Source organism: Pseudophryne corroboree, chromosome 1 (assembly GCF_028390025.1).
Source record: "Pseudophryne corroboree isolate aPseCor3 chromosome 1, aPseCor3.hap2, whole genome shotgun sequence".
Classification (NCBI taxonomy): domain Eukaryota; kingdom Metazoa; phylum Chordata; class Amphibia; order Anura; family Myobatrachidae; genus Pseudophryne; species Pseudophryne corroboree.
The window spans coordinates 1,077,831,404-1,077,857,681 of record NC_086444.1 but is presented as its reverse complement, the minus strand read 5'-3'; the positions used below and the strand labels follow the sequence as shown (position 1 = coordinate 1,077,857,681).

General features: G+C 46.4%; 1 protein-coding gene across 2 annotated transcripts in view; it reads right to left on the bottom strand.

Annotated features, from left to right (window-relative positions):
• The window catches only part of BEND4 (BEN domain containing 4), a 226,943-nt gene extending 200,935 nt beyond the window's left edge, over positions 1–26,008 (bottom strand). The window contains exon 1 of one of the 2 annotated variants that reach the window (XM_063921006.1): positions 25,429–26,008. In XM_063921006.1, coding sequence (XP_063777076.1) covers positions 25,429–25,810 — 382 coding nt within the window. In that variant the 5' untranslated portion in view covers positions 25,811–26,008. The remainder of the gene's footprint in view (positions 1–25,428) is intronic. The other variant, XM_063921005.1, reaches the window with a different exon arrangement.
• Positions 26,009–26,278: the final 270 nt, after the last annotated feature.

Genomic DNA, 26,278 nt, shown 5'->3' with positions numbered 1-26,278 from the left:
TGCGCAGGAGCACCATCATTTTGGCCATTACCTTGGTGAAAATCCTCGGGCCGTGGAAAGCCCAAACGGCAACGTCTGAAATTGGTAATGACAATCCTGTACCGCAAATCTCAGGTACGCCTGATGAGGTGGATATATGGGAACATGAAGGTATGCATCCTTTATGTCCAGGGATACCATAAAATCCCCCCCTTCCAGGCTGGCGATGACCGCTCTTAGCGATTCCATTTTGAACTTGAACCGTTTTAAGTATAGGTTCAGGGATTTTAAATTCAATATGGGTCTGACCGAACCATCCGGTTTCGGAACTACAAACAGGGTGGAGTAGTATCCCTTCCCTCTCTGAAGTAGGGGAACTTCGACCACCACTTGCTGAAGACACAATTTGTGAATAGCATTTAACACTATCTCCCTTTCTAGGGGAGAAGTCGGTAGAGCCGATTTGAAAAACCGGCGAGGAGGCACCTCTTCGAATTCCAGCTTGTATCCCTGAGAAACAATATCTATTGCCCAGGGATCCACCTGTGAGTGAACCCAGATGTGGCTGAAAAGTTGAAGACATGCCCCCACTGGGGCGGACTCCCTCAGCGGAGCCCCAGCGTCATGCGGTGGATTTTGCAGAGGCCGGGGAGGATTTCTGTTCCTGGGAACTAGCTGTGCTGTGCAGCTTTTTACCTCTGCCCTTACCTCTTGCAAGAAAGGACGATCCACGCACTCTTTTGCTTTTATTTGAACGAAAGGACTGCATTTGATAATGTGGCGCTTTCTTAGGTTGTGAGGGAACATAAGGCAAAAAATTCGATTTACCTGCCGTAGCTGTGGAGACCAGGTCCGAGAGACCTTCCCCAAACAATTCCTCACCCTTGTAAGGTAAAACCTCCATATGTCTTTTTGAGTCGGCATCACCTGTCCACTGCCGGATCCAGAGGACTCGTCTAGCAGAGATTGACATAGCGTTTATTCTGGAACCCAGTAAACTAATGTCTCTTTGAGCATCCCTCATATATAAGACAGCATCCTTTATATGGCCTAGGGTCAATAAAATGGTATCCTTATCTAGGGTCTCAATCTCCGCCGACAAGGAATCCGTCCATGCTGCTACCGCGCTACAAACCCATGCCGACGCAATTGCCGGTCTGAGTAATGTACCAGAATGTGTGTAAATGGATTTCAAGGTAATCTCCTGCTTGCAGTCAGCAGGATCCTTGAGGGTAGCCGTATCTTGTGATGGCAGCGCTATCTTTTTTGACAAGCGTGTCAACGCTTTGTCCACCATAGGGGAGGATTCCCACCGTATCCTGTTCGTTGGCGGGAAAGGATACGCCATAAGAATCCTTTTGGGAATCTGCAGTTTTTTGTCTGGAGATTCCCACGCTTTCTCACATAATTCGTTCAACTCATGTGAGAAGGGAAAAGTTACCTCGGGCTTCTTTCCCTTATACATGTGTACCCTCGTGTCAGGGACAGGGGGTTCCTCTGTGATATGCAACACTTCTTTTATTGCAATAATCATATATCGAATACATTTAGCCACTTTTGGCTGTAACTTTACATCATCGTAGTCGACACTGGAGTCCGAATCCGTGTTGGTATCAGTGTCTGCTATTTGGGATAGTGGGCGCTTCTGAGACCCTGAAGGTCCCGGCGACATAGGGACAGACACGGGTTCACTCCCTGACTGTTCCTTAGCTTCAGCTTTGTCTAATCTCTTGTGCAATAAGTTCACACTAGCACTTAAAACATTCCATATATCCACCCAGTCAGGTGTCGGCACCGCCGACGAAGACCTCACATTCATACGCTCCCCCTCCTCCCTAGGTGAGCCTTCTACCTCAGACATGTAGACACACGCGTACCGACACACCACACACACAGGGAACCTCTTATCTGAAGACAGTTTCCCCACCAGGCCCTTTGGAGAGACAGAGAGAGAGTATGCCAGCACACACCCCAGCGTTATAAGACCCAGGAAAAAAACACAATAATTTTATGTTTACCCAGATAGCGCTGTTTACATATACAATATGCGCCTAATTTTGTGCCCCCCCCTCCCTCTTCTTTAAAACTCTCTGTCTACCGTGGTATAACCAGGGGAGAGTCCGGGGAGCTTCCTCTCAGCGGTGCTGTGGAGAAAAATGGCGCTGGTGAGTGCTGCGGGAGAAGCCCCGCCCCCTCGGCGGCGGGCTTCTGTCCCGCTTAAAATCTCAAAATTTGGCGGGGGCTCTTATATATATACAGTGTCCAGCTGTATATATACTTATTTGTGCCAAAAAGAGGTCTATATGCTGCCCAGGGCGCCCCCCCCCCTGCGCCCTGCACCCTTACAGTGACTGCCGTGTGTGAGGTGTATGGGAGCAAAGGCGCTCAGCTTTACTGCTGTGCGTTACCTCAGTGAAGATCATGAAGTCTTCTGCCGCCTCTGAAGTCTTCTTTTCTTCTCATACTCACCCGGCTTCTATCTTCCGGCTCTGCAAGGGGGACGGCGGCGCGGCTCTGGGACGGATGGCGAGGGTGAGACCTGCGTACCGATCCCTCTGGAGCTAATGGTGTCCAGTAGCCTAAGAAGCAGAGCCTTGAAACTCACAGAAGTAGGTCTGCTTCTCTCCCCTCAGTCCCTCGATGCAGGGAGTCTGTTGCCAGCAGTCTCCCTGAAAATAAAAAACCTAACAAATATACTTTCTGTCAGGAAGCTCAGGAGAGCTCTCTGAAGTGCACCCATCTCCTCTGGGCACAGTATCAAACTGAGGTCTAGAGGAGGGGCATAGAGGGAGGGGCCAGTGCACACCCAGACCTAAAGTCTTTCTTAAAGTGCCCATGTCTCCTGCGGAGCCCGTCTATTCCCATGGTCCTTACGGAGTCCCCAGCATCCTCTAGGACGTTAGAGAAATATGGGCTACGCCGAAATTTACACATCTCTACTTGCGACTGAATGGTGTAAGGAGGCAGAATTGGGGCATCCACAAGTAATATTCAGTGGACATATAGGGGGTAATTCTGAGTTGATCGCAGCAGGAACTTTGTTAGCAGTTGGGCAAGACCATGTGCACTGCAGGGGAGGCAGATATAACATGTGCAGAGAGAGTTAGATTTGAGTGGGTTATTTTGTTTCTGTGCAGGGTAAATACTGGCTGCTTTATTTTTACACTGCAATTTAGATTGCAGATTGAACTCACCACTCCTAAATCTAACTCTCTCTGCACGTTATATCTGCCCCACCTGCAGTGCACATGGTTTTGCCCAACTGCTAACAAAGGGGGTCATTACGAGTTGTTCGCTCGTTGCCGATTTTCACAACGGAGCGATTAAGGCAAAAAAGCGCATACGCTAAGTATTTTAACACGAAACTTAGTAGATTTACTCACGTCCAAACAAAGAATTTTCATCGTTGAAGTGATCGGAGTGTGATTGACAGGAAGTGGGTGTTTCTGGGCGGAAAATTACGTTTTCTGGGAGTGTGCGGAAAATCGCAGGCGTGCCAGGATAAAACGCAGGAGTGTCTGGAGAAACGGGGGAGTGGCTGGCCGAACGCAGGGCGTGTTTGTGACATCAAACCAGGAACGAAACGGGCTGAGCTGAGCAGTGTAGGAGTAAGTCTCGAGCTACTCAGAAACTGCTAAGAATTATTTAATCGCAATTCTGCTAATCTTTCGTTCGCAATTCTGCTAAGCTAAGATACACTCCCAGAGGGCGGCGGCCTAGCGTGTGCAATGCTGCTAAAAGCAGCTGGCGAGCGAACAACTCGGAATGAGGGCCCAAGTTCCTGCTGCGATCAACTCAGAATTACCCCCATAGTTGGCATGAAGGAGTAGTTAGGGGCTATGCTGAGTTGAGCTTACGCAGAGATTCATCTGACTTTGAATGATATTTTGCACCAGTGAACGGGATTGTGCAAATGCATGCAGATAGTGACGGCAGCTAGTGTCCCAAGCGGATGGTTGGGAGCTAAATAGATGTGCCACTCACATAGGGGGCAAATACCTGTACTGTATTTATTTCCGTCAGCCACTTGGGCTTATGTGAAATGTGTTAGGAAAAGGGGAATTATTATAACTTTAAGATTCTTTGTGCTAATTTGTGTTTTGTAGGGTTTCTAAAAAATAAATAATGGGAAATTCACACAAGCAACTAAATGTGTAACTAGTGCACTTCATAACACTAAAACACACCCATGAACATCTTTTATTCACCCATGAGCACTCCAGTGCATTCCTGCTTCTGCTGTGTGCTACTCTCTCCATAACACTGGACTAATGGTGTGTACACACGGTGCAATGTACTGTACAGCCCGACACTGGGCCTAATTCAGGCCTGATCGTAGATGTGCTCAATTTAGCACATCTACGATCAGTCACACAGACATGCGGGGGAATGCCCGGCACAGAGCTATTCCGCCCCGCATGTCAAGCCCGACCCCCCCGCACAATGCTTTTGTACTGGAAGAGTAGCTCCCTGCCAGTGCAGCTCCTGCGCGCTGGCAGGAGCTACTCATCGCTGTGAGGGTCGCAGTGGCTGCGTGTGACGTCACGCAGCTGCCGCAGCCTGCCCCCCCCAAAGGTCCGGGCACGCCTGCGTTGCCGGGACCACGCCCCCTCCCACCCAGCAACCACCTCTGCCTGTCAATCAGAGGCGATCGCAGGGCTGAGACAGCCGTCAGCTGTCTGGCTATTGCCAGCGCACTGTGGCGCCGGTGAAAACGCACAGCAGCGATCAGGTCTGAATTAGCCCCTTTGACTATTTGATGTGGTCAGAGCCCAGCCCCGTTGATATAGTCAATGTTGGGCTGCTTGCACAGTCTATTCTTCCTTGCGATGCTGATCCCGCTGGACTGCGCATCGGCATCGCAAGGACTATACACATGGTGCGATATACACTATAATAAGAATTTACTTACCGATAATTCTATTTCTCATAGTCCGTAGTGGATGCTGGGGACTCCGTAAGGACCATGGGGAATAGCGGCTCCGCAGGAGACTGGGCACATCTAAAGAAAGCTTTAGGACTATCTGGTGTGCACTGGCTCCTCCCCCTATGACCCTCCTCCAAGCCTCAGTTAGGATACTGTGCCCGGACGAGCGTACACAATAAGGAAGGATTTTGAATCCCGGGTAAGACTCATACCAGCCACACCAATCACACCGTATAACCTGTGATCTGAACCCAGTTAACAGCATGATAACAGAGGAGCCTCTGAAAGATGGCTCACAACAATAATAACCCGATTTTTGTAACAATAACTATGTACAAGTATTGCAGACAATCCGCACTTGGGATGGGCGCCCAGCATCCACTACGGACTATGAGAAATAGAATTATCGGTAAGTAAATTCTTATTTTCTCTAACGTCCTAAGTGGATGCTGGGGACTCCGTAAGGACCATGGGGATTATACCAAAGCTCCCAAACGGGCGGGAGAGTGCGGATGACTCTGCAGCACCAAATGAGAGAACTCCAGGTCCTCCTCAGCCAGGATATCAATTTTGTAGAATTTTACAAACGTATTTGCTCCTGACCAAGTAGCTGCTCGGCAAAGTTGTAAAGCCGAGACCCCTCGGGCAGCCGCCCAAGATGAGCCCACCTTCCTTGTGGAGTGGACATTTACAGATTTTTGGCTGTGGCAGGCCTGCCACAGAATGTGCAAGCTGAATTGTACTACAAATCCAACGAGCAATAATCTGCTTAGAAGCAGGAGCACCCAGCTTGTTGGGTGCATACAGGACAAACAGCGAGTCAGATTTCCTGACTCCAGCCGTCCTGGAAACATATATTTTCAGGGCACTGACAACGTCTAGCAACTTGGAGGCCTCCAAGTCCCTAGTAGCCGCAGGCACCACCAATAGGTTGGTTCAGGTGAAACGCTGAAACCACCTTGGGGAGAAACTGAGGACGAGTCCTCAATTCCGCCCTGTCCGAATGGAAAATCAGATAAGGGCTTTTTCAGGATAAAGCCGCCAATTCTGACACGCGCCTGGCCCAGGCCAGGGCCAACAGCATGACCACTTTCCATGTGAGATATTTTAACTCCACAGATTTAAGTGGTTCAAACCAATGTGACTTTTGGAACCCAAAACTACATTGAGATCCCAAAGTGCCACTGGAGGCACAAAAGGAGGCTGTATATGCAGTACCCCTTTTACAAACGTCTGAACTTCAGGGACTGAAGCTAGTTCTTTTTGGAAGAAAATTGACAGGGCCGAAATTTGAACCTTAATGGACCCCAATTTCAGGCCCATAGACACTCCTGTTTGCAGGAAATGTAGGAATCGACCCAGTTGAATTTCCTCCGTCGGGCCTTACTGGCCTCGCACCACGCAACATATTTTCGCCAATTGCGGTGATAATGTTTTTGCGGTTACATCCTTCCTGGCTTTGATCAGGATAGGGATGACTTCATCCGGAATGCCTTTTTTCCTTCAGGATCCGGCGTTCAACCGCCATGCCGTCAAACGCAGCCGCGGTAAGTCTTGGAACAGACAGGGTCCTTGCTGGAGCAGGTCCCTTCTTAGAGGTAGAGGCCACGGATCCTCCGTGAGCATCTCTTGAAGTTCCGGTTACCAAGTCCTTCTTGGCCAATCCGGAGCCACGAATATAGTGCTTACTCCTCTCCATCTTATCAATCTCAGTACCTTGGGTATGAGAGGCAGAGGAGGGAACACATACCCTGACTGGTACACCCACGGTGTTACCAGAGCGTCTACAGCTATTGCCTGAGGGTCCCTGGACCTGGCGCAATACCTGTCGAGTTTTTCCCAACGGTTTATAATCATGTGGAAGACTTCTGGGTGAAGTCCCCACTCTCCCGGGTGGAGGTCGTGCTGAGGAAGTCTGCTTCCCAGTTGTCCACTCCCGGAATGAATACTGCTGACAGTGCTATCACATGATTTTCCGCCCAGCGAAGAATCCTTGCAGCTTCTGCCATTGCCCTCCTGCTTCTTGTGCCACCCTGTCTGTTTACGTGGGTGACTGCCGTGATGTTGTCCGACTGGATCAACACCGGCTGACCTTGAAGCAGAGGTCTTGCTAAGCTTAGAGCATTGTAAATGTCCCTTAGCTTCAGGATATTTATGTGAAGTGATGTCTCCAGGCTTGACCATAAGTCCTGGATATTCCTTCCCTGTGTGACTGCTCCCCAGCCTCGCAGGCTGGCATCCGTGGTTACCAGGACCCAGTCCTGAATGCCGAATCTGCGGCCCTCTAGAAGATGAGCACTCTGCAACCACCACAGGAGGGACCCCTTGTCCTTGGTGACAGGGTTATCCGCTGATGCATCTGAAGATGCGACCCGGACCATTTGTCCAGCAGGTCCCACTGGAAAGTTCTTGCGTGGAATCTGCCGAATGGGATTGCTTCGTAGGAAGCCACCATTTTACCCAGAACCCTTGTGCATTGATGCACTGAGACTTGGCTCGGTTTTAGGAGGTTCCTGACTAGCTCGGATAACTCCCTGGCTTTCTCCTCCGGGAGAAACACCTTTTTCTGGACTGTGTCCAGGATCATCCCTAGGAACAGAAGACAAGTCGTCGGAACCAGCTGCGATTTTGGAATATTGAGAATCCAACCGTGCTGCAGCAACACTACCTGAGATAGTGCTACACCGACCTCCAACTGTTCCCTGGATCTTACCCTTATCAGGGAATTGTCCAAGTAAGGGATAACTAAAATTCCCTTCCTTTGAAGGAATATCATCATTTCGGCCATTACCTTGGTAAAGACCCGGGGTGCCGTGGACCCTCCATACGGCAGCGTCTGAACTGATAGTGACAGTTCTGTACCATAAACCTGAGGTATCCTTGGTGAGAAGGGTAAATTTTGACATGAAGGTAAGCATCCTTGATGTCCCGAGACATCATGTAGTCCCCTTCTTCCAGGTTCGCAATCACTGCTCTGAGTGACTCAATCTTGAATTTGAACCTCTGTATGTAAGTGTTCAAAGATTTTAGATTTAGAATCGGTCTCACCGAGCCGTCCGGCTTCGGTACCACAACAGTGTGGAATAATACCCCGTTCCCTGTTGCAGGAGGGGTATCTTGATTATCACCTGCTGGGAATACAGCTTGTGAATGGCTTCCAAAACTGTCTCCCTGTCAGAAGGAAACATCGGTAAAGCCGACTTTAGGAAACGGTGAGGGGGAGACGTCTCGAATTCTAATTTGTACCCCTGAGATATCACCTGAAGGATCCAGGGGTCTACTTGCGAGTGAGCCCACTGCGCGCTGAAATTCATTGAGACGGGCCCCCCACCGTGCCTGATTCTGCTTGTAAAGCCCCAGCGTATACTGAGGGCTTGGCAGAGGCGGGAGAGGGTTTCTGTTCCTGGGAACTGGCTGATTTCTGCAGCCTTTTTCCTCTCCCTCTGTCACGGGGCAGAAATGAGGAACCTTTTGCCCGCTTATCCACGAAAAGACTGCGCCTGATAATACGGCGTCTTCTCATGTTGAGAGGCGACCTGGGGTACAAACGTGGATTTCCCAGCTGTTGCCGTGGCCACCAGGTCTGAAAGACCGACCCCAAATAACTCCTCCCCTTAATAAGGCAATACTTCCAAATGCCGTTTGGAATACGCATCACCTGACCACTGACGTGTCCATAACCCTCTACTGGTAGAAATGGACAACGCACTTAGACTTGATGCCAGTTGGCAAATATTCCGCTGTGCATCACGCATATATAGAAATGCATCTTTCAAATGTTCTATAGGCAAAAATATACTGTCCCTATCTAGGGTATCAATATTTTCAGTCAGGGAATCCGACCACGCCAACCCAGCACTGCACATCCAGGCTGAGGCGATTGCTGGTCGCAGTATAACACCAGTATGTGTGTAAATACATTTTAGGATACCCTCCTGCTTTCTATCAGCAGGATCCTTAAGGGCGGCCATCTCAGGAGAGGATAGAGCCCTTACAAGCGTGTGAGCGCTTTATCCACCCTAGGGGGTGTTTCCCAACGCACCCTAACCTCTGGCGGGAAAGGATATAATGCCAATAACATTTTAGAAATTATCAGTTGTTATCGGGGGAAACCCACGCATCATCACACACCTCATTTAATTTCTCAGATTCAGGAAAACTACAGGTAGTTTTTCCTCACCGAACATAATACCCCTTTTTGGTGGTACTCGTATTATCAGAAATGTGTAAAACATTTTTCCTTGCCTCAATCATGTAACGTGTGGCCCTACTGGAAGTCACATTTGTCTCTTCACCGTCGACACTGGAGTCAGTATCCGTGTCGGCGTCTATATCTGCCATCTGAGGTAACGGGCGCTTTAGAGCCCCTGACGGCCTATGAGACGTCTGGACAGGCACAAGCTGAGTAGCCGGCTGTCTCATGTCAACCACTGTCTTTTATACAGAGCTGACACTGTCACGTAATTTCTTCCAACAGTTCATCCACTCAGGTGTCGACCCCCTAGGGGGTGACATCACTATTACAGGCAATCTGCTCCGTCTCCACATCATTTTTCTCCTCATACATGTCGACACAAAAGTACCGACATACAGCACACACACAGGGAATGCTCTGATAGAGGACAGGACCCCACTAGCCCTTTGGGGAGACAGAGGGAGAGTTTGCCAGCACACACCATAGCGCTATATATATACAGGGATAACCTTATATAAGTGTTTTTCCCCTTATAGCTGCTGTATAGTTAATACTGCGCCTAATTTGTGCCCCCCTCTCTTTTTTAACCCTTTCTGTAGTGTAGTGACTGCAGGGGAGAGCCAGGGAGCTTCCCTCCAACGGAGCTGTGAGGGAAAATGGCGCCAGTGTGCTGAGGAGATAGGCTCCGCCCCCTTATCGGCGGCCTTATCTCCCGTTTTTTTATGTATTTTGGCAGGGGTTAAATGCATCCATATATCCCAGGAGCTATATGTGATGCATTTTTTGCCATCCAAGGTGTTTATTATTGCGTCTCAGGGCGCCCCCCCCAGCGCCCTGCACCCTCAGTGACCGGAGTGTGAAGTGTGCTGAGAGCAATGGCGCACAGCTGCAGTGCTGTGCGCTACCTTGTTGAAGACAGGACGTCTTCTGCCGCCGATTTTCCGGACCTCTTCTGCCTTCTGGCTCTGTAAGGGGGCCGGCGGCGCGGCTCTGGGACCCATCCAAGCTGGGCCTGTGATCGTCCCTCTGGAGCTAATGTCCAGTAGCCTAAGAAGCCCAATCCACTCTGCACGCAGGTGAGTTCGCTTCTTCTCCCCTTAGTCCCTCGATGCAGTGAGCCTGTTGCCAGCAGGTCTCACTGAAAATAAAAAACCTAAACTAAAACTTTCACTAAGAAGCTCAGGAGAGCCCCTAGTGTGCACCCTTCTCGTTCGGGCACAGAGATCTAACTGGGGCTTGGAGGAGGGTCATAGGGGGAGGAGCCAGTGCACACCAGATAGTCCTAAAGCTTTCTTTAGATGTGCCCAGTCTCCTGCGGAGCCGCTATTCCCCATGGTCCTTACGGAGTCCCCAGCATCCACTTAGGACGTTAGAGAAATTTCTTATGATTTTGACTGTATAGTCAAAATCAAAAGAAATATCGCACCGTGTGTACACAGCCTTCAGGACCTTATTCAGTAAGGATGCAGTGTCTGCTAAAAAGCAGTTGCTGCGTTCAAATAGTTGGCGCCCAGAAATAGAGAAAAAATGCCCATTGAAGAAATTGCAAATGCATCGCAATATGTGGGCTAATCGCAAAACCATACGCAATTACCGGAACATCGAAAATTCTCCCTATCTGTGTCAGGCAAGGTCATCCACAGTTCTTTTGACACAAGAGGCTGAAAGTGGTTATCTCTGACGTCAGAGACCCTCCTTAAAAACGCATGGGCACGCCTGCGTTTTTTAAGACACACCCAGAAAATGTCAGGTTCCCGCCCAGAAACACTGGATTTCTGTCAGTCAAACAGCGGCTGCATTGCAATCACGATGTGTACGCAATTTCTGTCGCTATTTTTACTCACGTATGTGCAATGCGAAATCTGCGCATGCGCAGTCGTTCGATAATCAGCCAGAAAGCGATTCACAAATTTTGCAATCCTTACTGAATGAGGTCCTAAGCAGAGCTGGCCTTAGCTATAGGCAGGCTAGGCATTTGCCTAGGGCATCCAAGCATGTCTAGGTGCATCCAAGCATGTCCCTGCAGTATCTCATGCTGGGAGGGACAGTCTGATAACTAACTGTTACTTTCCAAATGTATTCAATCAGTACTTGTATACACTGCTGTTTATATTTGTCAAATAGAATGCACACAGTCCATTAAACTCCCTCCGACATGCTTGAATGACCCTGACTTGTGAGACCTCAGACAGCAGAAGCCTGGTAACTGCAATTTCTGGACCTGTGACATTTTCACTGACTATATAAGGTTATTACTGGATGGCTCCTTATGATACCACATGTGTATTTTGGAAGACTGCTCCACATAAATCTGACATCACCTATACTGCTTGTGCACATGGGGGAGGGGGACCCTGCCATCCTGTGTGTGGCCCTTATCCCTGTGCAAACCCCAGGTGTCTGCAGGGACATAACATGGGCAGTGTTCTCCTCACACTATGGGGGTCATTCCGAGTTGTTCGCTCGCAAGTGAATTTTAGCAGATTTGCTCATGCTAAGCCGCCGCCTACTGGGAGTGAATCTTAGCATCTTAAAATTGCGAACGATGTATTCGCAATATTGCGATTACATACCTCGTAGCAGTTTCTGAGTAGCTTCAGACTTACTCGGCATCTGCGATCATTTCACTGCTTGTCGTTCCTGGTTTGACGTCATAAACACACCCAGCGTTCGCCCAGACACTCCCCCGTTTCTCCAGCCACTCCTGCGTTTTTTCCGGAAACGGTAGCGTTTTTTCCCACACGCCCATAAAACGGCCTGTTTCCGCCCAGTAACACCCATTTCCTGTCAATCACATTACGATCGCCAGAACGATGAAAATGCCGTAAGTAAAATTCCTAAGTGCATTGCAAATTTACTTGGCGCAGTCGCAGTGCGAACATTGCGCATGCGCATTAAGCTGAAAATCGCTGCGATGCAAAGATTTTTACCGAGCGAACAACTCGGAATGACCCCCCATATTTCCTAGTCAGTCCATGCCATAAAATTCACCTGCCATCCAGTACTGTAACGTGGTCAGTAAGTTGTGTTGCGCTATTTCTATATGAAACGTCAGTGCAGCGTGACTTTTGGACGTCAGACTGGAGGGCAGAGCATATCACTCCCACAGTATAAAATAAAGGGCATGCAGTTGCCGGGAGTAACAGACACCAGCAAACACACTGAACAGTGAAGAGAATGGACATGTTTGATACTGGTCTTTTTGTATAACCAGCAAGTATGGCAGTATCTGGACATTGCTGCTATCTGTTTCCAACGACAAAGCAAAAATAAAGGGTGAGGCTTGCAAAGGACGGCATACCGTGTGAGGTCACATACCTTGTACAGGTGCCCCTTTAACGGGTGCGAGCGCAAGCACGCACCCACCCAACCATCCTGCCACCCCCATCTCACGAAACGCAGTCACGGTTTCAGGGAGCTGCATGGGCACACACACTGACTACCAGCACGCCAGCAAGCAAAAGTAAGTTTTATTTAAAAAAAAACTACTAGCATTACTAATGTGGGGCATATGTGTAAGGTGCATTACTGTGTGGAATTATGTGTATTATGGCATTACTAATGTGGGGCATATGTGTAAGGTGCATTACTGTGTGGAATTATGTGTATTATGGGCATTACTAATGTGGGGCATATGTGTAAGGTGCATTACTGTGTGGAATTATGTATATTATGGCATTACTAATGTGGGGCATATGTGTAATGTGTATTACTGTGTGGAATTATGTGTATTATGGGCATTACTAATGTGGGGCATATGTGTAAGGTGCATTACTGTGTGGAATTATGTGTATTATGGGCATTACTAATGTGGGGCATATGTGTAAGGTGCATTATTGTGTGGAATTATGTGTATTATGGCATTACTAATGTGGGGCATATGTGTAAGGTGCATTACTGTGTGGAATTATGTGTATTATGGGCATTACTAATGTGGGGCATATGTGTAATGTGTATTACTGTGTGGAATTATGTGTATTATGGGCATTACTAATGTGGGGCATATGTGTAAGGTGCATTACTGTGTGGAATTATGTGTATTATGGGCATTACTAATGTGGGGCATATGTGTAAAGTGCATTATTGTGTGGAATTATGTGTATTATGGGCATTACTAATGTGGGGGCATATGTGTAAGGTGCATTACTGTGTGGAATTATGTGTATTATGGGCATTACTAATGTGGGGCATATGTGTAATGTGTATTACTGTGTGGAATTATGTGTATTATGGCATTACTAATGTGGGGCATATGTGTAAGGTGCATTACTGTGTGGAATTATGTGTATTATGGCATTACTAATGTGGGGCATATGTGTAATGTTTATTACTGTGTGGAATTATGTGTATTATGGGCATTACTAATGTGGGGCATATGTGTAAGGTGCATTACTGTGTGGAATTATGTGTATTATGGGCATTACTAATGTGGGGCATATGTGTAAGGTGCATTACTGTGTGGAATTATGTGTATTATGGGCATTACTAATGTGGGGCATATGTGTAAGGTGCATTACTGTGTGGAATTATGTGTATTATGGGCATTACTGTGTGACATTATGCAGGATTGAACTGGCCCGCAGGGTTACCCCCGGTGGGCCCCACGGCCTGAGTGTTGCAGGGTCAGATGCAAAACTAGCGGTGGTGCTAGGGGGCACCAGACAAAATGTTGCCTAGGGCATCAAATTGGCTAGGGCCGGCTCTGGTCCTAAGGGCCTAATTCAGCATGGATTGCAAAAGCAAAATCTTTCTCTAATGGGCAAAACCATGTGCACTGCAGGTGGGGCAGATGTAACATGTGCAGAGAGTTAAGGCCCCCATCCACTAGTCAGATTTGGGCAGTTTTCTTCAGATTTCGATGCATCTGACCGTCATATCTGAAGAAAAGTGTCACATTGGATGGCTCTTCAGATCCAATGCTCACTCCCGTGTCAGATATGTCTGAACTACAGATCTCTGAGGCTGCCCCAACTATTTATCTGAATCTGAAGAAATAAGGTGCACATTGGATTGTTTTTTTAACTTCAGATGTATCTGATCAGATTCATCTGAAACGTCACTTGACTGGCATCTCCCTGACCACTCCCACCCACCAAGAGGGGGAACAGCGGCAGCAGCAGCATCAGATCAATCACATGTAGCATGTGTGCATCAGATATATCTGATGCGATCTGGCACATGATATATTGCATCAGATATATCTGAAGTGAATGTAATGAAAATTAAAGCCAGGGTCTGATTCCATTCCCGGGACGCTCCCGGGAGAGTTCAAGAGAAATCTGATGCTATCTGCAGTTCAGACAAGTCTGAGTAGTGGATGGCCACCTTTAGATTTGGGTGGGATGTGTTCAAACTGAAATCTAAATTGCAGTATAAAAATAAAGCAGCCAGTATTTGCCCTGCACAGAAACAAAATAAACCACCCAAATCTAACTCTCACTGCACATCTTACATTTGCCCCACCTGCAGTGCAACATGGTTTTGCCCATTAGAGAAAGATTTTGCTTTTGCGATCCATGCTGAATTAGGCCCCAAGTGCAGTTGTTGTGAACAGTCATCCCTAACATCACACAGCACCCCTTCCACAATCAGCGAAAACATCATGCTTTGTCACTGCCCATATATACGTATGGTATACTACTAGGGGTTGATATATGAATCTTATTCACTTTGTAACTTTAGAGAGGAGATGTATCAAAGCTTGAAGAGAGATAAAATACCAACCAGCTCCTACCTATACTTACCTCTATTGAAAAATCTCCTCTCCAGAAGATGCCCGGAGAGGAGAAGCAGGTGGACGGTGAAAGGGGATTATGTTAATTGCGCCATTAGGCGCCGTCTCAATAAGCACATATTTGCATATGTAAAGCGCTGTGGAATATGTGTGCACTATATAAGTAACAGGTAATAAATAAATACATAGGGGCGGGAACAAATTACACAATTGTCATAGAAACGAATCATTAGGCCACATCCCCTTCTTGGTTTACCATATTTTTCACCACAATGTGGGAGGGGTACCCACTCTTCCGGGGGTGCGGTGGACTACTCCTACCTGATTTCAAACACAGAGCTGATTGGTTGGAACTTAATATCTCTCCAATTTATCTCTCTCCAGGCTCTGATACATCTTTTCCTAAGTGAGTACCGACACTTTTTTGTATGTACTTACGTGTGTTCACTTGTATGTTCAGGAATTTAGGCTGTAAACTCTAGTGATAAACCAGTGATATGTGCAAGGTGATAAAGGCACCAGCCAATCAGATCCTAACTATTAATTTACATAATGGAGCTGATTGGCTGGTGTGTTTATCATCTTGCACATATCACTGGTTTATCACTTCCTTACGCCTTCTCCAGGTTAATACATCTGCCCCCTAGGACTGAAAGACAAACATTATCTCTACAGATCTGCGTAAATTGGTGGCACTATATAAATAATAATAATTATATATTTGTATATACACAAAAAAGGAATTTTTACGTCCAACTTTAAATCACCCGTCTATCTATGTGCAATTTACTGCATAATCTGTCAGATAAAGGCTTTGTTGGTGCTCCTGTGATTATACAGTTAACAATGGCACCTTAAAACCTACATAAATAATACATACTATGTTAATTTTTCGCTGTTACCCAAATACAGGTAGCACTTCCTTATAGCGATCGATATTAGTCAGAAACCTTTTGTATTTTCTGAATGATCAGTATAAGAAACAGACTGCTGTTATTTGTGATGGCAAACAAAAGCAATCATGACTGCCAAACACACACTATAGCAGGCAGCATCTCAGCTCTGCTAGACAGAAAGTAATTAGAATGCTTTTAATGTCCAAAAGAATGATGCTGATAGGCTGCCACAGATGTGTAGATTTATGAATATTTATATGGTGGTTTATAGCTGACACTTTTATCAGTTGAAGAAGATAAAATATCTGCCTGACTCAAAAGCTTGACAGTCAGGTTAATAAAATCTCATTAAAGAGAATGACCTATGCAATTATATAGGATTTATTGTAATTCATTTTTGATTGTGTTCTGCTTAAAGATGCAGTTTCTATTTCCTGATGCCACATTTTGGTCGCACATCAAAATTCTCCTGCGTTTAACTCCAAGTTGTACTCAGGGAAGACGAGATATGAATAAACAGAAGGCTGTAGGTTTGTTGTTTTTTTCTAACCAGCCTTGGTTAAAAATCTCTGGAAAAAATAATGAAACAACAATTGCATTTCAGTGTGTACGTGTCTCTTAGACAGACATTGTCAGACTGTTCTGTTTGGAAGCGTTACTCTGAGAATTCTGATGGAGATAAAGACTATGCACAAGCAAGCTAGCCTCTGGGGGTCACTGCATGTTAAACCAGTGGTTTCCAAACTCGGTCCTGAAGGCACCCTAACAGTCCAGGTTTTAAGGCTAGCCAGGCTTGAGCACAAGTAGCTTGATTAGTGCCTCAGTCCACTGGCGTTTCTCAGTCCACACGCTGCACCCATTTTCTGAATACTCACCCCTCCGGAGTCCTGCGGCGACGTCCACGACGGTGTTAAAACTCTGTGAAAATGGGCAAGCGCCCATTTTCACAGAGTTCTGCGCATGCGCAGTAGAGAAATCTCAGGGAAAATGGTCGCCGCGCCATTTTCCCGGAGATCTGCGCAAGCGCAGTAGAGTCTGAGCACACTAGTGCTCAGACTCACAGCGCTGCTGTCAGAGAGGAGGGGACACGAACGGAGGAGGCTGCACCTGGGCCTCTTCCTCTCTTAAAACATTTTTCTGGGACTGTCACGCTGTCCCACCAGTGGGTCGCAGTGTCCCGAGATGGGGGGCAGTTGGAAGATCCTCTCTCACAGCATCTGATCACTGGGAGAGAGGATAGGGGCATACTTGCCTACCTGACCCTCTCCATGAGGGAGAAAATGCTCTGTTCCTGGACTTTCCTGGTAATGTATGATTGCCATCACCTGTGGTGAAACACCTTTCTTATCAATTAACTAGCTCCCACAGGTGATGTCAATCATACATTACCGGGAAAGTCCAGGAACAGAGCATTTTCTCCCTCTTGGGAGAGGGTCAGGTAGGCAAGTATGGATAGGGGGCATGCCCCCAAAGCGTGAAAATGGGGCGTGGCTTATAATTGCGGCAGCCTCCCTGAGGCCAGGCCCCTACCCATGAGGCCACGCCTCCTAATTTCTGTCCCTCCTCCAAACTTTCTAAAGTTGGGAGGTATGCATATTGCTTCTTGTCACTCCTTAATTAATAACGCAATTTGCCATTTAAACAGACCATATTGTAAAACCACTGGTCCATCCATGCCCATTAAAGTGTTGAACTGAAACAGCCAACTACACACAGAGACAGACAGTTTGCAGAATAACCTAACACATTGCCTATGAATTCCCTAGCACTAGTGCAATCACTGAGGTATGAGGGACTCTGAACTGACAGGGTAAATATTGGTTCAGTCCACAGTGTGTCTGTATGTGCTGTCTGTTGGTGATGGATCCACTGTAAGTAAGGGGTACTGCAGACTTTTATAAACTCCACCATCACAGTCCAGATTTTAAGGATATCCATGCTTGAGCACAGGTGACTTAATTAGTACGTCAGTCAATTTAACCATCTGGCGGAGTTTGGGAAAATACTGGGTTACTGCACACAGTACCTCACTGCATCAGAGGTGTACAGATGTGGTCACATAGCAGATGTTTGCCACGAAGCGGTCTAGCTAGGATGAACAATATCGCTCTCTAGTGGCGCTCCTACCAGCCCTTCACTGTGACACACCAGTGCTGTATGACGCACCCACTCACCTCTGTTATGCTATACATCCGAAATGCCCAGCAGTCGGGACAAATCAGTCCTGATAATAACAGAGGGACAGGGCCCTAAAAAAATAAAGGGATGTCTGCTGAAATAGGGACAGTTAGGAGCATGTTACTGGAACAGTTTTTACTTTCAGTTTCATGTTTATAGGTCTACACTCAGGCATTATCTTATAGGTATAGAACGGGATGGGTACGGGATCCTGGCACTGAGAATGCCTGTGGTCAGAAGACCGACGCCGGCATCCCAACAGACACAATTCCAACAGTTGAAGGGTAAGTATTGTAACCTCCTTCTCTCCCTCCTCCTAACCCTCCTTTCCTGCAGCCTAACCCTAATCCCATCCCCCCCCCCCCCCCCCTGCAGCCTAAACTTAACCCCTAATCCTCCCTTTCTGCAGCCTAACCCTATAACCCTAACCTTATGTTCGGGATGTCGGCTGTTAGGATTCTGACAGGTATCTGGATCCCGGCTCCAGTGTTCTGTCCACCAGCAATCTGAGTGACGGGATACCAACTACATCTGGATAGAACAGCTTAAATGCCATTGTACTAAAGTAGTTAATAACGCTCCTTCCAGTCATGCAGAGGATAAATGTTTTTATATTTGTAGAAGAAACCAACATACAGTACAGTGCAAATCTCCGCACCGCAGCGTAAATGGGGTGGTAAGTGGATGCATAACAAGTGGGGGATACGGTCGTTAGGTGGACACAGCTTAGGTCAACAGTCATTAGGTCGACCACATGCATTAGGTTGACATGGTCATTAGGTCGACATGTACTAGGTCGACAGGTAATAAGGTCGACATGACACGGTTCACTAATTGGGGTCCCCCGTCACTTTACCAAGAAAACAACACCAAAAAAAAGGTTAAAAAAACTTTTGACCTGTCGACCTAGTACATGTCGTCCTAATTACCATGTCGACCTATTGCCCCTGTCGACCTAATGCATGTCGACCTTCCATGGTCGACCTAATGACTGTCGACCTAACTTGTGTCTACCCAACGACCCATACACACAAGTGGTGTGATGCCACAAGAGCAAAATGCTTATGTGTGAATGTACAGTTTATTTATATAGTATCATATGTGTGCACAGCATTGTACAAGATTACTAGCTACAAATAGTTGACAACTTTTCAGACTTCCCCTCTGCCCTCTGGGAGATGTGAAGACTAGCGCTGCTAGCAAGAAGCTGATTTGTAGAATGTTTGATACATCTCTTGGAAAGAATAAGGTGTATAATTGCCTATCCTTCAAATAAATAAATTTTTTTTTATATATTATATATATATATATATATATATATATATATATATATACATTCTAGTCTTCAGTTACGTGGTTTGGTTCATGAAAGGCTCATAACTTCATAGCATGGTGGGAGTATAGTATTCTTTGGACTGTAAATATACTGATCTTAGGGGGCGATTCAATTGTTTATTGCTACCGATCTTCCGTCTAAAGCAGGGGTGGGCAATTATTTCAGCTGGGGGGCCGCTTAACACTTCCAACGAATATTCGAGGGCCACACACAAAATACTCAAAAAGAGTCCCCTTTTTACACATTACGGCAGATAGCGTCCCCTTTTTACACATTACGGCAGACATCGTCCCCCTTTTTACACATTACAGCAGACAGCGCCCCCGTTTTTACACATTACGGCAGACATTGTTCCCCTTTTTACACATTACGGCAGACTGCGTCCACTTTTTACACATTACGGCAGACATCATCCCCCTTTTTACACATTACAGCAGACAGCGCCCCCGTTTTTACACATTACGGCAGACATTGTTCCCCTTTTTACACATTACAGCAGACTGCGTCCACTTTTTACACATTACGGCAGACATCATCCCCCTTTTTACACATTACAGCAGACAGCGGCCCCGTTTTTACACATTACGGCAGACATTGTCCCCCTTTTTACACATTACGGCAGACTGCGTCCACTTTTTACACATTATGGCAGACTGCGTCCCCTTTTTACACATTACGGCAGACATCGTCCCCCTTTTTACACATTACAGCAGACAGTGCCTCCGTTTTTACACATTATGGCAGACATCATCCCCCTTTTTACACATTACGGCAGACAGCATCACCCTTTTTTACACATTACGGCAGACAGTCCCTACCCCCCTATCCCCTCCCTCCCCTAAACCCATATTGTAGTTTTTAACTCAGCTGCCTCCCCACCCCTAAACCTATATGGCAGCTTAAGCAGTGATCCAGGGGCTGGCAGGACAGGGGGTTTACCTGTTCGTCACAGTGGCAGACGATCCCCGCTGTCCGATGATGCCGCCTGGAGTCACTGCTGATGTGGCCTCTTGCTCCCGCTCGCTGGCCGCTGCTTCTTCTCCTCACTCAGCCGCCAAGCGCAGTGCCCGCCCCCCGTGCCGCCCAGCGCGCTTGGTAACAGAGGAAATCCCGGTCAGCTGACCTTGTGACGTGACCGGGATTTCCTCAGCGGCGCCTCGTCTGAGAACAGTGCAATGACAAGCGGCCTGTCGGGCCGCTTGTCATTGCACTCTAATGGGGCACAGCGGGCCAGGCACGATTGGTCCGCGGGCCGCATCCGGCCCGCGGGCCGCCTGTTGCCCACCCCTAGTCTAAAGTGATGGGAGATTGGGAGGGGGTGATATTCAATTGTTTTTTGTTTTTTTAATTGTGCTGATCGCACCCACACAGAACAAAATGGGTTTCTTTTCACAAATTTCAGTTCACCAGCATGGGGGGCTTTGAGCTGCAATGTGTCTCCCCATGGCTCATTGCGCCCAAATAGAGCAACAATTTAATTGCTCCGTTGGGCGCCATCAAGTGCCGTCTGCTGGTAGAAACAGCCTAAAGATGAATAGCTTCCAATGATTTTTATTTTTCTATATATATATGTATTTATATTAGTGGTGGGCAACGATTAAAAATTCTAATCGCGATTAATCGCATGATTTTCTACGATTAATCGCATTGTTATGCGCAAGATTCAATAATGAATTCAAAATTAGTGTATTGCGCTCCTGATTGGCTGCCAGTCCTCGAGTTCCGATTGGCTCACTAGCGGCCAGCAATACACTTGAAATGGCACCGGCGCTGTCACGGTCTCCATGGCTGCCAGATATGCATTGCCTCACAGTGCCAGATACACATTGCCCCACAGTGCCAGAAAAACAAATGCCCCCAGAGTGCCAGATATACATTGCCTCACAGTGTCAGATACACATTGCCCCACAGTGCCAGATGTACAAATACCCCCACTGTGTCAGATATACATTGCCCCCCAGTGCCGGATACAGAAAGTCCCCCACAGTGCCAGATATGCCCACAGTGCCAGATACACATGTCCCCCCAGTGCCAGATATCCCCCAGTGCCAGATAAGCCCCCAGTTCCAGGTATACATGCCCCCCCAGTGCCAGATATCCCTCAGTGCCAGGTATACATGCCCCCCCCCAGTGCCAGATATCCCTCAGTGCCAGGTATACATGCCCACCCCCCCAGTGCCAGATATCCCTCAGTGCCAGGTATACATGCCCCCCCCCCCAGTGCCAGATATCCATCAGTGCCAGGTACCCTGCTACTCACCGCTACCGCTGCTGTCCTGTCTGTGTGAGGGGAGGAGAGTGCAGCCTGCGCCTCTCCTTCCCCTCAGTCTCCGGCGGGTGCGGTGGGGAGCAGCAGAGGCAGGGAGGGAAGAGGAGCGGCGGCCGACAGTGTTATTATTAGTAAAGAGCCGTCCGTGAGCCAATCGGAGGTCACGGGCCTCAGCCAATCAGGAGCTGCCAAATGTCAGCTCCTGATTGGCTGCCGGTCCGTGACCTCCGATTGGCTCACGGACGGCATTGTAGTTAGAAAAGCGCTGCGGCGTTAAAATAATTGTCGCCGTTAATTAGTTAATGCGTTAACGCGATATTAACGCGTTAACTTGCCCAGCCCTAATTTATATATATACATATATATATATACAGGTTGAGTATCCCATATCCAAAATGCTTGGGACCAGAGGTATTTTGGATATCGGATTTTTACGTATTTTGGAATAATTGCATACCATAATGAGATATCATGGTGATGGGACCTAAATCTAAGCACAGAATGCATTTATGTTACATATACACCTTATACACACAGCCTGAAGGTAATTTTAGCCAATATTTTTTATAACTTTGTGCATTAAACAAAGTGTGTGTACATTCACACAATTCATTTATGTTTCATATACACCTTATATACACAGTCTGAAGGTCATTTAATACAATATTTTTAATAACTTTGTGTATTAAACAAAGATTGTGTACATTGAGCCATCAAAAAACAATGGTTACACTATCTCACTCTCACTCAAAAAAGTCCGTATTTCGGAATATTCCGTATTTCGGAATATTTGGATATGGGATACTCAACCTGTATATAGATACATATATACACACTATATATATATATATATATATATGTACACTATATATATATATATATATATATATATATATATATACACAATTGCACAGTGAACATGTGCTCTGACTTGTGAAATTGGTTAATTTTGATGTCAAAGACCAAAATCTGTACATACTGTACAGTGTGAGGTGAAGTCAGTTTTTTTTTTCAACATAGCAGTCTTTGCTATTCAATGCTTCCAGGTGCTCTCACGTGTGCCACTTAGCCAAGTATGGTTCAAATATTAGGCAGATAAATAGGTAAGAAGAGGTACAGTACTCTAGTCCGCAGTCACAAGTATGTAGGATTGCAACCCATTTATTTTTGGACCAAAATCGATTAAAGAAATATGGTGTGTAAAAAAAAAAAAAAAAACATATTTCATGTTGAAAACACTGATCATATAATTGATGAAATTCTGTGTGCTCTATTTGGACAGGGGTCTCCTAATCCTGTACACAGGCATCCCCAACAGAGTATGTTTTCCAAACATCCAATCAGAAGTGCAAATGCAGTCATTACTAATACTTAGCATTCGGAGAGTCCCACACATGCTACTTTTTATTTTGAGAAGCCATGTACTGTTAGGAGGAACCTGAAGATATAAAAGCACCAAAAAGCACTGTCAACCACTTGTTCATGCTGTGATGCTGTGCTCTTACACCTTCCTCAGGCAACTACCATCACAGCAGCAGAATTCAACTGGCTGCCATGAATACATTGCATGAGGGCAAAACTTTGACTTAAGAACATAAACCGCCCTTTATTCTGATGTATTTAAGGATTAGACATGAGATACATAATTTAAAGGGGTCACTTCTTGACCACCCAGTTATTATCCTTGTTGCATCGACAGTAGTTGAATACACTCAGCTCCTGACCAGGCACAGTGTGCAAACATGCAGGAAACATCCACAAATCCTACCTACATTCAACTCTACATCATCAAGTAGTCTATAATGGTATAAATACATTTACTATCAGATGTAATACACAGTACACTAAGTTGTTCATATGCTAATATCATTTTGTATACTTTACAGTATAATTATCCAACTTAATTGTTAATGAATATGGAATCATCCAGAAATAACATTATTTCAATGCTGCAAACTAGTACTGGAAACATACATGCCGACAAGCCTGGAGACCACTCCTCCAAGAGACATCTCTTAATTAGTCCTCAATTTCTTAACATAGTACATTGGATGTTCTATGAAATCATTTCACAATAGTTCTGCCTGACTTGGAATAAGAAAAGAAGAATATCAAATGTTTATCATAGATAAGCAGGTTTGGAAGTGTCACTGAACCAGCTGGTTGGTATTTATTTGCAGTTTAGAGTCAACCGGATTGTCCACTTTGTGTGGTCCGAATCTCCAGATGAATGCCTGAGTAGGCAATATCATATATAAATTAGACCATGCATATACCTCTGCCTGAAGGATCTTGTCAGTTGCACTGTCAGATCATACATCAGAAAGCGATGTGGATGATTGAATTGTCTGGCATCCTTTTTACATTGAGCAGCTAAATCTACCAAAGGAATAAATGGCGAGGACCAAGATGCATTTCTGCTACGACTGTGTCTTTTAAATAAGTCAGGGGCCAGTGATTTTCAGCAGATGCCAAATTAAGCTGAACTGTTACAGTCCAATACATGACTGCGCTTAGTATGACACAAGATGGAAGGCAAAAATTAATTGAGAGGCAATAACTTAGCCAGAATTATGTACACATTAAAAATGCTGAAGTCATTGGCAAAATGTGTCATCCTGTGGTGAAGGGCCTTAAGTTTGCAAAGTGGTGCAGCATACCCTGGCAATGCAGCAGTTAATAAGCACCACAGCAGACGATTTAAAGTCGCACAGTACTCAAATGATAGAGCACCACAGTGAAAACATTACAAAAGACCCTCCAACCGAATATTTTCCATCTCATTCCAATAGTCACTGTGTCATTATCCATGGGTCTGACCGAAGTAAGTGGTAGTTAGGACGAGTCGTACCTCATAGTATAGGATTGTCGTCCCAGCAATTACCTGTGCATTGCAAGCAGTATAACATAACAAATTGTAGCAGTAGTCTCACACATAAAAGCCTATTCAAATAATGGGGCAGATGTATTAACCTGGACAAGGAATAAGGAAGTGATAAACCAGTGATAAGTGCAATGTGATAAACGCACCAGCCAATCAGCTCCAATATGTAAATTAACAGTTAGGGGCTGATTGGCTGGTGCGTTTATCACTTTGCACTTATCACTGGTTTATCACTTCCTTATGCCCAGGCTTACTACATCTGCCCCAATGTCAGGAACATGTGACACAAATGACATTATAGTACAAACATAACAGAATAACTGTTTTCTTTTTCAATACTACCTCAATCAGCATAAACCTAGATTATTTTAAGCCCATTTCTGATGTAACCATATCTTATTGATTTTTCCTCATAGCAACCAATATCCCTGTTTTGTGCAACAAATTATTGCAACTCTAGAGGTAGAACAGAATATACCTGTTCTGGTTCAAGGATTATTATTTATTTATTTTTTACAAGTTTTGCAAAAGTTTTCAGTGAGACAATGTATACACTACAATGGTGTTTGTTTATTATTACGTCTGTGACAAATGCAATTATTATGAAACATACAGTATCAGCCTAATTGTGTGAGTCATTTGTGAATCCTTCCTTTCATTTAAAATAAACATTTTCAGTTTATCAGCATCAACCCAGATCCATCTCTATAGCATCACATCAGTCCTATGAGCTATGCAGGAAAGTGCAGTACCAGCAGAACTTCCATAAAGTTCACTTCAAATGGAAAAGTAAAGTAGTTGTACTGATTCCACAGGAAAGCGATGAGGACAGTATGAGATATCCGAGTAAGAGTGAGACATATGTATATTACATACACAGATAAATGACCTATAGGGGATGTCACACAGAACACAGCCAGACCCACCTTACTAATTATAACAATTAAAAGTGACAAACCAGGTGACCCCTGAATGGAAGGGTAAATAGCCTGAATAAGAGGAGGCTGGCATTAGGGAGGGAGGTACCTACCTGTACTGAGATCAATGGTGCCCTCGCCGGCGGACTGGTGACAGGACCTGTTGGAGAAGCCCAGATGCCCAGCTGGGGCACCTCCCCTCTGCTGGCACTGGGAGGAGGTGGATGTGGCTGCCCTGATGGGCCCGTTCTGATAGGAGCTGTGCGCCTGCTGATAATGATGGTGCTGCTCACTGCTGCTGATGGAGGCTGCATGCTGCTGCTGCTGCCCGCCAGGTGCCCCGAGATGGGGCATCTCCACCATGGTGGGTCTCTCGTACCTCCTGCCCAGGGACCTCTTGCTGGGGAAGGTCTTTAGGACGCTATAGGGGCTCCTCTGCTTGTAGATTTTAGGGATGCAGGGCCCCTCCTCTGCTGGCTGCATCTCCTCCTCCATCTCGCCCTGGCTCCCCTTCCCTCCTCGGCTAGTCGTCTCCTTGTCGCGGCTGCTGTGGCGCTGCTGCTGCTGCTGCTGAGCCGTGCAGGGGGGCCGGCGTGTGATTGACAGCCAGCCGCTCCAATGCCTGGAGGGAGAAGGGAGAATAGGAGCAAGTGTTTAGGGTAATATTTGCTAATGATGATGGGGGGAAGAGGCGGGTCTTGCAGCTGCTGCCTTGGAGCTGCCTCTGGGTGCTGCTGCTTTGCTTAGAGAAGATCCAGGTGCTGGAAGTGTGGTGGGAGTGAGACAACACCCCAGGGTCACCCCAGCCAGAGCTGTGCATCCCAAAGATCAGATCACAGCATGCTGCCCCTATACTGGATTATTACATTGTGCTCCTATACTGAGAGAGGAGCACTTGTCTGGCCAGTGGCACTCCTCTTTATTATTGTATCATGTCATGCCTTACTCAGAGGCTAATACTAG